The sequence below is a fragment of the Echeneis naucrates genome, chromosome 17, assembly GCF_900963305.1.
Source record: "Echeneis naucrates chromosome 17, fEcheNa1.1, whole genome shotgun sequence".
In the NCBI taxonomy this organism is placed as follows: domain Eukaryota; kingdom Metazoa; phylum Chordata; class Actinopteri; order Carangiformes; family Echeneidae; genus Echeneis; species Echeneis naucrates.
Window position 1 is genome coordinate 5,110,809 of NC_042527.1, and position 16,838 is coordinate 5,127,646.

General features: G+C 40.0%; 1 protein-coding gene across 1 annotated transcript in view; it reads right to left on the bottom strand.

Moving 5' to 3' along the window:
• Positions 1-11,688: 11,688 nt before the first annotated feature.
• The window catches only part of carmil3 (capping protein regulator and myosin 1 linker 3), a 74,202-nt gene continuing 69,052 nt past the window's right edge, over positions 11,689-16,838 (bottom strand). Inside the window, exons 35-40 of the mRNA XM_029524682.1 lie at positions 16,084-16,252; positions 15,017-15,386; positions 12,796-12,902; positions 12,493-12,700; positions 12,225-12,296; positions 11,689-11,870 (exon numbers count right to left, since the gene is read on the bottom strand). Coding sequence (XP_029380542.1) covers positions 11,689-11,870; positions 12,225-12,296; positions 12,493-12,700; positions 12,796-12,902; positions 15,017-15,386; positions 16,084-16,252 — 1,108 coding nt within the window. The remainder of the gene's footprint in view (positions 11,871-12,224; positions 12,297-12,492; positions 12,701-12,795; positions 12,903-15,016; positions 15,387-16,083; positions 16,253-16,838) is intronic.

Genomic DNA, 16,838 nt, shown 5'->3' on the forward strand with positions numbered 1-16,838 from the left:
TCCATTAGCCCCAAATGGATCAAAAGGATCATACCACTGACGTTCTGATGGCTGGGTGAATCGATTCAACTACTCACTGCTGCATCCCACCGGAGCATAACAGACAAAACAAACCACAAACCTTTGAACAAGGATCATAATACGGGCTATTCAACATCCTGAGTTACTGTAGTGAGTCATGAAGGCATTTAAGATGTCTAGACAAGCATCCTTCACCCAATTTTACATCATCACAGTTTGTTAAACCTTAAAGACAGAAAACTGTGGTAGACACAGTACGTGGGTTACAGTGAAGTTTGAGGCACTAAAATTAAGTACGTCATTGTTTTGCTCAACATTAAGAGCAGGAAGGAAGCAAGCACAAATAGGTCGTACAGCGCAAACTATAAAATGCGTCATCAACAGCATTTCTTAATGCAATAAATACTGTTAATCTGGTGCAAGCCTTAAAGGTGTCAGTGGGTGCATTATTTTAAGGCTAGCTGTTTCTAACCTTAGCATATATAGATAAGATAGATGCCGTGTTAGCATCAGCAGCAACTTCATGTAGTGGTTGCGTAACTTGAAGATATTGAAGGCAAAGGCAAAGAGTCTGGAATGAATGAGAAATGCTGAGAATGGCATGCATGCATCAGTCGTCCTGTGAGCCCATTGTTTTTAGCTCAATGATAGAACCAGCACAGGAACAGCAGACCTAAACAATTAAAAACTGCTTCATAGAAAGATTATTGCAGAAATTAAATACCGCTGATTGAGAGGAAACGTTAATCGACTTGGGAAAAAGGGGATCATAGTTACAACAGCAGCAATCAATATAACAGAAGGGTAATTTTTACAAAACAATATGTTTTCTCAGCACTTTCACAGATATGCTCCAACCATTGACTGGAACATTATCATTATGTTACATTATGATTATTGGAGCGTAGTGGTGGGATACACCATTTCTTTGGCCAAAATCTGATCTGACTCCATCTGAGAAAGTGTGTGTAAAGGACAGATGGCCAAAGAAATGACCAAGCACTTGCTCATTCTTTCATCCATCTATTCCTTTCAGGCAGCATCCCTGTCTGAATTTTGCCTTTGGGTGTGGAGGAAACTGTATCTGCCTACAAAATTTTATGTCTGAAAGGCAGCACAGACACCAACTAATTAATCACCTCTGCCATAAGTTAATGTGAGGCCAAATGGATTTATTACATTGGAAATAATAAATCATTTTGCTTCCAGCTTTACTAAATTTCACCTCACACCACACACACACTAGTACAACGCAGGACTGAAGCGGAAAAACATATAAAGGGGGGAAGGTGGCACGTGAAAACAACCCGGAACACAGAAGCAATGGGAAGCAAAGAAATGAACTGAGCAATACAAAGAGGAGAATAATCATATATTTCAAATGCATTGGCCTTCAACTCAACTGATTTATTTATTTTAAAGTTATGACTGGCTCAGGGCTATTTCCACTCCAACCACTTCTTCTTCTTTTTTTCAGCCACGGAATGGATTCACATACAAGTGTAGCATGCAAATCGATCAATCCAGGCTGTGGCTCTCAGAGGAAAATGGAAATTCAAAGGAAAGGATTAAAAGGATTTATCATGCAGCTTGATGTAGAAGTGAGAGATTAAATGAAACATGAATGCGTGGAGCGGAGTGAAACACTGAAAATAAAGTTAACAACATATGCTTTGGCCTTCACTGACTGATGTTTTAGACAGTCCTCCACATCAACAAGATCATTACCCGAACACCAAATGAGCCTACGAATAGTATTAATTGCAATGTATCACATGGAAGTTGCAGCTTGCGACCATAGCAACAACATTTTTGAAAAGTTTAGCAATTTACACAAAGGTTGCATCCGGATTAGTGCCAGATAGGTCCATCACTTTGGTCCAGACTGAAGGGGCTTTTAAAAGGGCTGCCAGGGAACTGCACAGATTAGGTGAACAGGGGAATCAGAGCATGGTATCATGCCAGCAAATATTTATGTCAGACAAATGATCAGTCACATCTTCATCACTTAATCACATTTGCATTCATCAGAGCACCCATATGAACAATTAAATGACAAAAATTAACATGGATATGGAAGTCCATTACAAAGAAAATAATTCTTTCACAGCAGCTCCATCAGAAGTAATCACAGGAAATTGCAGTCGATGTAAAAAAAAAAAAAAAAAAACTTTTCCCAAGAGGCTTGAAATAAATCTTTGTGCTGTAAATCTTTCAGCCTGAATTGGACTGAAGAAAACAGTGCAAAGTTTAAACATGAGCAGAACCACAGGGATATATCTGAATGATCTTCAAGGTCTGTGCTCACTTACTGTGAAGAGTATCCACTCCGGGGAGAAGGCCTGCGCTCACCATCAGCTGATGTTCTGTATGAAAAAAGAGAAAGAGCACACACCTGCGTTCCTCCTCTCTATCCCCTCCTCCACTTGACTTCCCGTGCTTTGCCCACAAACACACACACACACACACACACAGGTACACATATGGACATGATGTGAGAGAGAGGGAGGCTGTTCTTTTTTTTCTCTTTTTTTTTCAGATTTAGTTTTCCTCAGCCCTCAAAGTGTCAAGATAACATGCAAAGATGCTAATCGCTTATACAAACCATACTGGGTGGGGAAGATACACAGGATATCACAGTCAAGGGGGCTATCGATGCTAAAACCAACTGTAATATTTTAGATAATATTTTATCTTCCAACCTTAATGTTTGGGGATCACTTATCCCTGCTATTAACATAAAAAGGCCTCTGTCTATGAAGAAATGCTTTTTGGGGGGCTTAATTGGCTTGCACAAAGCACATCCTGATTTCAGTCCCATCCAACAGCATTGGCCTGAACCAGAGTGCCAACTTTGAACTGGATCTTACTATCCAACATCTATGCCAGAATTTACTGATGCCCTTGTGCCTTAATTGGACAAAATCCCTACAGCAGGCGCTCCAACTGTTCTCTTAGTGTTCAAGGCCTCATAAGAGGCTGTTTTTGCCAAACAATAAAAAAGGGGGAAAAAATTACAAAAAACCTCTTAAACATTGATGTCCAATGGATGACCATAGTGGAGGGGAAAAGCCAAATATTTCCCTCTTGAGGTGGTTATGGTTAGGGTTAGGGTTAACCCCCCCCCAACACACACACACACACCTGAAGAAAAAAACAAAAACAAAACTTACTTGTCTGGCAACAGATGGCCAAACCACAACTCCTACAAATGCACCCAGTGAACTTGCTAACAAGTTTGCTGGGTGCATTTGTTGCCCCTATTTCTACATCAGTTTGAATCTGTCTTCTTTTTTTGGCTAGTATACTGCTGCATCCCTTGGAGCAACAACTGAGGGAAATCATGGGTGTCACATCACTGGTGTGCCCATGCATCCTTGAGTTATTGCATACAGACAAATACACTGAGGGCCAATTGAGCAGCAGCCTCTGGGGTTGAGAAAGAAAGCCGACATAATATCAGTGCCAAAAGCTGCAGCTCTCCAAAGGACCAAATAATTCTGGCTCCAAAAGTGCATCAATCTGCTTAGATTCTTGTGTTAAAATGCTCAGCTTTTAAGCAGAAAGCATGCAGCCAGCATCTTTTTTGGTTTCTAAAGCTAATTTCCCACTTAGTGGCACCATAGTCCGGACTACTCCATTTTGGTTTAGCTGATACTTGGTGGAGTTGGGCGCTGGCCCAGCAGCCCATTTGGAGTTTTAAAGCCAGTCTTCAGAAACTTATGGTAATGTCTAAAACGCTACAGCCATCCTTATGCACTGATAGCTAAATTTCAAGGATCACCACCTTAGCTTGGCATATTAGCACAATCACACAAACATTAGTAGCAGTAAAACAAGAAATTCAAATTTCTGCTGTGTTGTGTATCTACATGGAACCCTTTAGTGCTTTAAAATTCCTTTCCTTCCTTCCTTCCTTCCTCTTTCTCTCCAAGAATTAGTTGTCGATAAAATGTCATAACATATCTAACGCTGCCTCGGCCGCACCACTGGCCTCACTATCACTCTTTTTTTTCCACTTGCACACAGTCAGACACACACCTTGCACTTGCATAGGGTGAGAGAGAGAAAAAGATGAATATGACTCCTCAGATTGTAAAATTGGAGGTAAGATGTATAGAAGCCTTTTATGAACCTGAGAGGAAAAACACGGTGGTAGGTGCGTTATTGGGAGATGTCTCAGTGAGTGAGGAAGTGAGGAATTTGTTGAGTGTGTGGCGTCATGCTAATGCTTTTCAAAGAGGCATTAAGGTGTAAAGCTAACATGTGGTAACAACACAGAAGGGAAAATAGATTTACAGGCTCTCCTCAGGGGATTTATTGTTTCTATACTATTTGCCTGATTTATTTGGTTCCTCTTTGATATGTGTTATTTCTTTCAATTCTTTAATTTTTGCATTATAACTTTTATGCAGTCTTGGGGGTTTTATGTTTTATGTTCATTATTCTTTAATCATTTAATCTGAGATTGTATATTTTATTTCCAGGACAGCTGTTAAGTTTCTGTCTCAAACAACTTTTAATTAACTTGAGCAGGTTTTTAAAACATGCTGTGAAAATAACGAACCAAAACAAATATACACATTTACTTCCAAAATGCAATGCCCAACACACACTGAAGGTTCTTGACCTGTACTATAAGGATGTATGTAGTATGTTGTTCCATTGATTTAGATTTTTGGTTAGAGTGTCTGAGACTTAACATTTTGTTTTCCATGCTATTAACATCATTTTGTCCAGGCTAGATGGTTTTGTCATCAGGAAAATGTGGCAGATTTCTTTGGCCTCATTAACTACAAAACTCGATGAATGTCAAGAATAGCTACTTTATTGATTGATTGATCAAAGTTAATATGAAATCATTAAGTCATCAAGAAAAAAGCAGAACCAGCGCAAATGCGATGTGGAATTTCCTGTTTGTGAAATTTACATAACAGGCAACATTTAAATTCAGGATGTTATTGTGAGATCTGAGAATAGCCGTGTCCATCATTTCATTATTTCCTGATGTTTTATAGATTCAACAGTTGCAGACATTAACACAAAATCAGATTGGGCCGAAACTCTGAACTGATGAACCGTCAGGGGAAAACTTTCTTTTCCAGAAAAACTGATCTGAGGTTAGTGGACCCAGAGCTAAGACAATGGCGGCAATAAAAATCTACCATCAATGTAACTTTGATATTATGGCTCATCATAGCAACCAGTAAAAAAGAAGGGTCATCGTGTTTTTTAAGTGTATCAAGCATATTTTCAGAAACAAAAGCAGCACGGCTGCAGTGGCAAAGGGCAGAGAATCGTGTGGGAGAGAACTTCTGCTCAGTCATATGAGTCGTCTATTCATTTAACATTCAAACACACTTGCTTTTTAATATTGCAGGAGAAAAAGTGGTGGAATGCTGAGGAAGTGATCTTGGATGCAATCCCAGTAATATTTATTCATTCATTCTTTCATGATTACTGGGAATGAAATATAGAATCACCAAACAGAAAAGGTGAATTTCACTATTATTAGAAGATGAACATCTGAGCAAGCAAAGAAGTCTGGAAAACTGGTGTAGACCTGTCAAACCCCAGAGCCAAAACACTGTCTCATCTGAGCCAAACGGCAACTTCACGACAAGAAGATGAAGATAATGATGAAGATTTGCAGCCTACTGCTAAATAGAGAGTCTACAGAGGGACAGATCGCATATGAATCTGAACTCTAGTGACCAATGTGATTGGAAACAACTTGTACATTCTTACCCTGTTTATCTGAGCAGCGGTTCCCGGGCCTGAGGCCTTTCAGTGTGGAGTTTGCATGTTCTCCCTGTGCCTGTGTGGGTTTCCTCCAGGTACTCTGGTTTCCTTCCACCATCCAAAGACATCATGTTTGGGTTAACAGGTGACTCTAAATTGTCCGTAGGTCTGAGTGTGAGTGTGAGTGGTTGTTGGTCTCTGTCTGTCTCTGTGTGTTGGCCCTGTGATGGACTGGTGACCTGTCCAGGGTGACTCCGCCCACACCCAGAGAGCACCCCCTGCAACCTGGAAATGGATAAGCGATTGAAGATGAATGAATGAATAAACGGAAAAAAAGGGCAGTGATCATTCAGCCAATGGACAGTGACGCATGACCGTCTCACTTCTTTTCACATCCTGTAAAGGGGAAAATGGATGATGATGATGATGAAAATGTTGTTAATAATAACAGAATATTGATCAATCTTTATTGCCTAAATGTCCATGAGTGGAGGGAGAAAAGTAGGAGTATCTGACCGACAAAAGCCGGCAGATGTGGATGAAGAAGCGGATCGACTGTGGTCACCAACCCTCTGCTCCTGAGGATGTCCTCTCTCTAAGTCTGTTAGTACGTTTGGCATGTCAGTCCAATTTTGTTTCCATATACTTAGTTCTGTGGAACGGAATACAATTCCTGATCCCAGTCTGAGGTCTTCATTAACAGAATCTAATTTTAAATATCATCATTAACTGACTGATTTTTACATCAATCACCTGCAACATTTTTCATTGATGGTCATTCGAAGTTTGGAAACAAACTGATCAGTGAAAGGGACACTTTTCTTTACAGCGCTATACACACCTGTAATACACACACATTTTCCGATTTCAAATGCAGAACAACACAGTAGTTATTTCTGATCTGCTGAAATTTATGCCCACCAATTAGAGAGCAGCGTTCAGACAAAAATGGTAATGTCTGATTAACAGGCCATCAGGGAATAACAGCACGTCTAATCAGGGTCTCTTCTCTCTGTAATGGAAAATGCATCCAGTGTCTGGCAAGAGCAAGAAGGAAGAGGCAGGGAGAGACTAGTGAGTTGTAAAAACAACAACAACAAAAACAACTGCCACTGAGCAGGTTAGGTTCAAGGAGTTAGTTACCACGGCAACCAACCCAGAGGTTGAGTTACCTGCACCTCTTTCTGGAGCAGAGACCCCAAAGTCCCCCTCATCTACAGGTTAACAAACTTAATTTCTTAAAATAAGAAAGCAAAGCTTCCCAAGCAACACTGACAGAACGAGAAAATCCAGTTGGGCTCATTTCCCAAATAGTGTTGCTGTTCTGCCATTAATAACCTCAGAATACCCGCAACATCACTGTTTTGCATCCTAATTCATCAACCGCAATTTAAAGGCTTGTGGTGCTCAGGGGCGTTTATATATAACCCGGAATTCTGCAAGGTCACTGCTCACACAGGAGATTAGGGTGTTTTAAAGGAACCATGATGATTTTGTTCATATTTCTGATTTCCAGCCTTATGAGCTTCAATTAAAGGAAATGATGTAGTAGTATGCATGGCGGTAAAGCCTCAGTGTTACTAATGTTATATTATGCTCAATGTACTGTTTACAGCTGTGATGACACTAATCTGATCTCTTATTATATAACCTGAAACTTTAGCTTTAGCTGCTGTTTTAGCTGCTCCAAAGGCACAAACACATCACCAGCTTTGCTGTGTTGACACAGAGAGGCAAGTGGCTTCTGCTGACACGTGTGCTGGTGCAGAATGCATGCATTTTGAACGCGCACATACAAACAAACACACACGCGTGCACACACACACACACACATAGGGGGACATAGATGAATAAGCAAGCTAGCAAACATGCATATAAGTGTATTCAGACTTCACACCATCTGATGCACATAAAGACGAATAAGCTGGAATATGTCCAGATAGTAACATGCAAAACCTGCACACACACTCACACACACACATAAACAGACTTTTACTAGTGGAACCTTAGCCGTGTGAACCGTGTAGGTTTACATAAACAGTAATGAGCTGACCATATGGCATGTGGGACTGTATGTGGATGGAAATAAAGACAGAGAATTAACTGAGCTTTTCCGATGACCCCTTGAATGTGAATGCAACACCCACGCCTGTGATCTGTCTTGGCATGAAGGGAGATCAGGTGACTGAGTGTCAAAATAAAGAAGGCCCATCATTGTTTGGAGAGGCTGAAAAACCATCCATGCCATATGGCACCTGCAGATCTGAGATGGATACGTGACAAAATAACAGCATTCAAAGTAGTAGTAGAGTAATTCATGAGCATGGCAATTAAGTGCTGACCTCCCCCATTAAAAAGTCTCACCTAGAAAGAGGAGACAGCTGTATCATCGTGTATATTCTGCATTCATAGCAACAGGGACTGCTGCTTGGATCCGTCGTTGTGGTGATGACAGAGGATGATGATTTGTCTCTGGAAATGTGACCGTCTCTAGGCAAGAAGCACGCTCAGTCTCTGCTGCCATCTGCTGCTGAGAGGCAATAAGACTCATTTAGAAGGATTATCTGGTGTCATCTCATCACCATCTGTGCCACCATGCGACCAAATGTGTTGACCAGAGCTTTTAAGAAAATTATGCATCCACATTGTTATAATATGATACCTTATGCAACCTATAACTGGGAAGCAACAATTTTCAATTGGCTCCAATCACCACGACTAATCAACATGGAGGGATGTATGTTATTATTTTTCACAAAGAGAATGCCTTCATATTTTGAAAAATAAAATGAATAGTTTTAGTGCTGAGAGTTGTATGAAAAAGCTAACCATTCACCTGTCTGTCTAAAAGGTTAGAGCAACTGAACAGCTTTGGCAGCACAAAGATATCATGGAGAAAACAGAAGCTTTAAAGTGTATGCTGTTTTCCTGGTTTTCAATTGTGTATCAAGCTAAGGTCTGCTGTGGTAGTTTCATATGCAAAACTGATATCAATCATCTAACTTATTAAATGAGAAATGATTTCCTTACATCTGAAGCTAGAGTCAGTGGAAAGACTGTTTTTCCAGCTTCAGAAACCTCCTGAGCCACAGAAGACACAGGCTGTGCTGCACACCTTCTGACAAAGCCTGTTCTTATATCTTATATATAAGAGTATATATCTTATACACGATGAATTGATGAATTGAAGTTAACTTTTGATCAATTATCAATTATCATATTTTATTCAAATGAATGACAATGTGGCACTAATGTCACAAAAGTTTGACAAAGTAAAGTTTTGATTTACAATGACAAAAGCATTGAATTGAGTGCAATGCAATTAGAGATCAAGTTCCACTTGTAAAGTTGATTTTATTTATTCTGATCCATAGAAGCATTTTTAGAAAATATACTTATTTTCAGGCCTGCAAAATCAGATTAAAAGTGTGAGTAAGCCACCAACTGACTTAAATACTAAGTGCATGATAACACATTTCTCAATCATCAACATCAGCATACACCAAAAAGCATACTTACAAACACAATTATCAAATGACACTAGTTCACAAATAAAAACATGATTGTTAACTGGTAGTTATCACAATGACTAGTGCAGTTTTACATTTAGTATTTACACCTTCAATAGAGTAAATACAGTACAAACTCACTTTCAATGTATTCACGGATTGTCAGTAAAAGACGGAGAGAAAGGGAGGTGAGAGTATTTTCAACATCAAATGATTTTGTACAAATGCATAAAACGACAGCTTGTGAGTCTACTGGAGAGACACTGAAATAGCATGTGTTTGGATGAAAAGTATTTTATGTACTGCAGGTCAGAGTTTCCCTTTTGCCTGAGAAAAACCATATCAAGTGCAACCAGTTAAAAACAAAAAGCATACAGTACATGCATTTAGCAACAAATGTTCACATGGAGAAAAAGAAACAGAAGAAAAGAAGAAGAAGCAGCTGCGTCAGCTGGGTCCACAGTTTTAAAAGCTTGTCTCTCTCCAGTCCTCCACGTTCAAGTCTTCTCTTCTCAGCAAATGTCTCCCAATGTGCTGGTAATGTCATAATACATCTCTGTTACCGAGCTGGGGGTTTTCATAACCTAAAGAAGCACACATAATATTAATGCGTGGCTCTCAGACTGCACATCTGAAAAATGTTTCTGTTAATGATGAATCAGTTCATCATGGGCATTCTTAAAGATGGCACTTGTGGTGACAAACCTACAGAGATTTTTCTGATTGTTTTATTTTATGTTTCAGCTGATTGAACTCCATTTACGTCATCTCTTGTTTTCAACAAGAGGAACACTGACAGTGAAAAATATCGGCAATTTACTGTACTCTACTCATCTAGCTACATGCCAACTAACGGGACAGCACCATGGAGCATTGAAATTACAAAGCCAGATATATTTCTCAAGAGTTCGTTGGAGTGCAAAGCAGAGCTGAAAGGACTGAATATTCATCAGAAAACAAACACAACAAATGCTAATGCTGCTGTGAATCAGCTCTATGCGCAAATGGACATTTGTTTCCTTATTAGCTTTAGAGGGTTAGTATTCACTCAGAATGGCCATAATTACAATTCTAGGATTTAAGGTGCACTATTTTATTTGAAAAAGGTTAAAATAAACTTGTACAAAGTGAAAAGTGTTTCACCCAGAAAATAATAGTCAAATGATACAGTTGTTCTTAGCTGTGTTTAGTTTGTAGTCCATTTTGAGCCATTGTTTTGTACTTCTGGTCCACAGAAGTTAAAGAAAGGCTCTATCTGTCTATCTGGTGCTGTACAAAACACCACCCAGGCAAAATCAGCAGCTAATGTCTAATAAGAATATTACTGCATTTAACAGGAACAGGAAATTGATATTGGACTTGCGCTGCTCAGGTGGCAGGAAATACTTAATTTTAGATGAGTGTTGCCATGCGTCTTCAGATTAGTGTAACTCGTGTGCAGTGTCATTTAGATAGTATGCGTGTTGTGTTTTCAGCCACCCTTAAAAAATATGAAATAATGGAGTTTTAAGTTTACCAAACTTAATAGAAAATAAATAAATAATAAATCAAAAAACTGGGTGCAAGTTGGCTCAGTGCTCGAATAATGAGAACTCATCATGTGAAGGAAACTTTTAACTGACAATGTGCTGAATATGGATAATTTGTTGGACAGGTGAGCTGGCCTGACTTTTCAACACACAAGGTACAGGCTTTCCGCCACCAATGGTGACATTTGGGACCTTTTATCATTCTCACAGTGACGGTAATTGAGTCCCCCATAGCAGATTTTTAATATATAGTTCTGCATTACAGAGGTAATTGGCAGCGGTTTAGCCACATCATTAGTACCCCTTGAAAATCCACTGCCTCGGGTTTTCCTCTTGAGTGCAAAGCGGCTCAGTGTGGAAAGTGATGTTGAATCAGCTAAACATGGCTGCCAATTTTTTTTTTTTTTTTTTTTTTTTTTTTAATAATTGAACACAGTATCAGAAAGAAATCAGCTCCAATTAAAGCGGGAGTGATAAAAGGACCTTATTTCAAAAATGATGAAGTTCTCATATAATAGCACATTTATCCATGCAGTGTCAGATGAAGCAGCCAGCTGCAATACGTGTCATTGCATCAAATTATGTTTTATCCATCTTTGGTGACGGCTATTCATCAAATACTGGACCAAGTATGTATTCAATGTGCATGATGGGACTCATCCGTGTGCAGCATGATGAAAAAGCTCACACATTTGAGTTTTTGCAAGAGTTACAACTTGATACTTTTGCACAAGTTTCCTTTGATTGAATTTAATTCACTTGGTAAAAGACTAACTTGCTGTTATACCACCTCTGGAAACATTATTATATAACTGTAGCGCAGCAAGCAATTCATTTTGAAAAGAGATCTTTAGAGAAATACTTTGTACAAAAACTTATGGACTGTGCTAACTTTTTCCGCTCCATGGTGGTAGCACACATATTCGCAGGAAGTGAAACAGATACATACACCTGGTCCCAGCAGGATAATCCAGTGATCTGTTTCTGTACTGGGGGAAACAGGGCTTTTTCACAGGGATTCTGCGACCTGAGGACTTTTCCAGATCGTAGGGACTGTCCCGTTCCATGCCTGGGGGGGGAAAGGGCAGGAGACACAAACACATAGGCACACGCAGTGGGGTGCAGGAACTCAAAAGGGGGTTGCAGGATAAGGGAGGCACACGATGCACAGCCAGCCAATTCTACAGGCTCGGGAGCACATCATATCAGACAATCATGCTGCTTCCATTTAATAAAGAATAACAAAGGCTTTGTGCCATTGTTATGAACTATGAATAAAAACAACAGGGTGTGCATTTGTACAGTACATGGGCATCCATTTGGGTAACTAAACACCATGCTTATTTTCTATATATTTGACATATTCATATAATGTGTAAAGGGCGGCAGCGGTGCAGTAAACACATCGGCAGTCATACAGTACCTATGTCAAATGAGTTGGACTTCCTGGCGTGATGTGATGTTGCTGTAAATCCATTGCGGCTTTCTTCTTCATCTGAATAATCACAATCATCATCATCATGCACAACATCATTTTTCTTTCTGTTTGACTTTAATGACATCATCAATGCATATTGCTTCCTTGAAGTTCGGTTTTGTATATTTTGAAATACACCAAAAAGACATTACAGTAAACTCAGTGGCATTTTATAATGTCTACTGACACTCTATTTAATTCTTTGCTACTGTACCTTGACTGACGGCAGGATCAGCTGCCTCTGTCCCGGGCCTGGCAGATGATGGTGGGCTTTTCCTCTCAGTGGTCCCTTCATCTTGACTGATTGGTTGAGCCGGAGGAAAGCTCCTCTGGTCACCGGTGGACTCTTCTTGCGAGGTCGAGGGAGGGGTCTTCTTGCTGTTTTCCGGAGAGGCCTTGTCTCTTGAGAGGTCGAGGCTGGGCTGAAAGCGGGACATGGAGTAGAATTCAGTGACGTGATCAGAAATCTATTGCATGTGGAGAGTGACTTCTCCTTTTTCACATGCTAGATGCTTACCTTAGTGGGAATGAGAGGACGTTGTCCCTCTGGTCCTCTCACTCTCTGCTTCTCTTCACGCTTCCTTTCACTCTGCTCTTCTTCCTCTTCCAGCTTTCCTGCCCCTTCTAAGAAACAGAGCACAGAGAGCATAGTCTTTACATCTAACCAAGCAATTTTCTTTATTTTATGGGAAGTACAGGCCATTAGTAATGAGTAGCAGGAGCACATATTTCATGTACTTCTTGAAATTTAAACCTTGGCTAACCAAAGGCCCTAAAACATATTAAACTAATGATAAAAAAAACCTGCCAGTGATGTAAAACAAACTATAATAATGGATTGGACTGCTGTTGTATTTTCTGTAATAAATGCTTCCTGCAGTTCAGTCTAAAAGATATATGGATGAGGACCTGGCAAGCCTTTAACATGTATACATGCGCATCCGTTTTGCAGCAAATTTATATGGCGGTTTATCTCTGACATCACACACAACTCACCTTCAGCTACTAAAAAAAAATCATCTGCGGTCTCTGGCTGTTGTACTGATCTTTTCATTTTCTTTGAGCCAAACAGCTGTCTACAGCCTCTCTTGTAACTTTCGAGGTTTAGGTTATTAGAAAGTCTGGACTTGAAACTAAGAAAAGATCTTAACAATGGGAATCTCCCTGTAATTTGGAGCAGCCAACCTTTGGAAATGAAGCCGAATCAAATCACTGCCCTTTTACTTCATCTTTCATTGAACTCACTTTGACAGATTCTTTTAAACTAATCTTCCTCGAGTGATGCTGACTGAAGTTTTTCTTTAAATGCTTTAAGTTGGCTTCTTTTTACCTAGAGCGTTTCACCCGTAAACGCACAAGCAATCTAAAAATGAATTCCTGTAAATGAGCTTTGTTAAATCAGATTTATGTCCCCACGTTATATGTAGCTCGTGTAGCTCATCTATAACTCAACATTACAGCTAGAAATAATTATGGACCCGCAATTTGAAAAATGTGCAGCATGATGTATTTTTACATCAGCAAAGACCATTAACAAAAAGCACACAATGAATATGCCACAGCATTACAGTTGAGTCACAATCTGACCATGATTGACAGACACGACACAGAAACTGCAGTTAATCGCAACATACTTGGCTCTTTTTTAAAAATAGAGATTTGATCTGCAAAATTCTTCATGCTGTATTAGACGATACTGTAGACATTATTCATATATATATATATATATATATATGTATATATACTACTATATACTACTACTATATACTATATATAAGTATATATATATATATATATATATATATATATATATATATATATATATATATATATACTTATGTATGGAAAATAGTCTACATCAAATAATGTCAACACTATCTTTCATTTTCATCGCAGCTCTCTCTTCACTGATCATTTCCTCAAGATCATACCAAAATGAAATGATGCTTCTGCTGTGGGACTATCTGAAATGATGTGCAGCAAGAATGAGTTTTGACAACTTTAATTTTATTTACTGAATATGCTATATTTCGCTATAACTGCAGATAAGCAAATAACATCCACCTTGATGATACAATTAGTCCTATATTAATTTAAGTGGCTTGTAATGGCACATCATTCCATCAGCTTACTGTCTCTGTCTTTATCAAACAATATGATGTAGATTTAATTATCTGAACTGAAGAAGCAGCAGTTTCGCTGCGATGATGTGAAGTGCATGAGATTTAATCACTTTGGCACTACAACAGAGACCACATTCCTTTCCTGCTGTTGCTGTTTTCATTACTTCTGTTCATTTCTAATGGCAGCAGCAGTCATTCAAAGCTATGCTGCTACATTGTGAAAAATAATCCAATGAGTTTGTATTTGATTCCTGTGGTCTGTGCTTCTGATCAAGCCCTGAAACGAGTGTTAATATGAGGCACCAGGATTGAGAGTGTGTGATTTGGTGTTTAGCTATTCGTGCGCCAGAGCAGGAGATTCAGGAATTCAGTTTGTCTGTTTTCATCAGGAGCCTGTCACAGTATTTTTTTTTTTTTTTTTTTGGGGGGGGGAAAGCAGAGCCAAATCAATCACCAAACACTGGAGTGTGACCTGCAGTACCTAAACTCTCCTGCAGGTGTCTCTGCTTCATGACAGCCAGGCTTCATCAGCAGCCTGTCACTGTGATTTTTTTTTTGTGGGGGGGGGGGCTGAGCCAAATCAATCGCCAAACACTGGAGTGTAACCTGCAGTACCTAAGCTCTCCTGAAGGTGTCTCTGCTTCATGACAGCCAGGCTGGGCTTGGTGTTCTGTGGCAGTGGCTCTGGCCTCAGCCCACAGGGAACCATGCTTCCACCACAGCCTGGCCTGTCCCCATCCGTCTCAGGGCGCGAATCTGCCAGGGGTACGGTCCTCTCCTGCCTGTCTGTCTCCATCTGTCTGTCCGTCTGTTGCATGGAGGGCACCACGTGGCCATTAGTGCGAGTGTCTACAGGGGCATCTGAAATGGTGGTTGATCGGTCCGTGTCTTGGTCTGATGCTTTGATGTCACAGTTGCTGCTTCCATCTGAGTCCTCGATTTCTGCCCCGATGCAGCTGTATACCATGCTGACCAGGTCTGTGGACTACAGACACAAAGGCAGATAAACACAAAGGCAGATGAACACAAAGCACAGCAAACCTAATTAAAAAGCAGCTCATTTTTGATGAGCTACTGAGTCTGCCTGGCAGTAGCAGTGATGAGAGTGAAGCCTATGGTTTATGGTTTCAAAATTATTTTCATGATATTCAATTATCCCAAAATTTAATTATCCCTCATTTTGCTAGGGATGTCCCCAAAGCCCCTCAAGGATCAGTGAGGACTTTTTGAGAACCAGAAGGATTTGGATGACTTGAACTTTTTCTGCTTATGTGTGTGCGTGTGCGCACACATTTGGCAGAGATTTAAAATAGGCCATATCATCCTCCCCACCTCAGAAAAGCTGAGGCTGAGAATAGCAGGTTGTGGGCACAGCAAGCAACTGCACCACGTCATGTGGGACTCACGGAATTGAGAGCAGGATGCTCATTTTGGGACCATCCAAAGATAATATAGTTAGACTGGAAGCATATTAAGATACAAACAAAAAGTTTGTATCCCACAGAGGAATGGTTTGCTAAAACTGTATGCAGGTTGAATGAACACTTTGTGCTTTCAAAGGTCATGATCAACTAAAGAGCAAAACCCCCCGAGCTGCTAGGGACTGGATTTGCTAAAATAAAAATTCAAATGTAGGATTTCTGGTTGAACATACACTGAGTATACTGTCCCTAACAATTCACCTGTCTTTGAATGAGGCAGGGGGGGCTCGCCGCTCGCATCCCGTGCACAGGTGGACCCTGGCTTGGCCGAGGTGAAGGCATGTTCCCATTTGCACCGGGCACAGTGCTCTCTGGCCTCACAGTGTCCTTAGGATGCTGAATCATGGAGTAGACATTCTCTGAGGCAGTGCTGGAACAAAGCAACAGAAAATTTACAGATAAAAACAAATGTTTTTGATGTGCCAGTCAACTCTTGACCGCGAAGGACAGGGCGGGTGTGAATACATGGTACGTGAGTTGATTTGCGCTCAAACTAACTTTCATGGCTATATTTTTAATATGCTGTATATAATCCCCTTCCTTTCAATAAATTTTACAACACGCATGTACGTTCTTTCTCATTATTATAAAATTCTGCAGTTTATGGACCACACATCCCTTTTCACTTTCTCTTGAACGTAGACAAATGAAATGGAGTCCAGGCAAAAAACAACTGCTTAGCTAACAACAATCTGTAGGTAAAATACCACAAAAAAGTGTGAACTGTAGACTAAAAAAGTCGTTTCTATCTTTAGCTGCTCTTCAGATAGTGAGTCACCAGCTCTTGCTGTAAAACTTGGCATCGGATTAAGTGTGTAACTCCTGTGCCACTTCCAGGCTGTTAACCAGCAGAGACAAATGAGTCATCAGGTTTTAGTTTAGCCGCAATTCCTCTAAGTGCAATGTTTAACAGTTTTTTCCAGTTTAAACATACTGTAGCTCTCACCAAGTGCCTT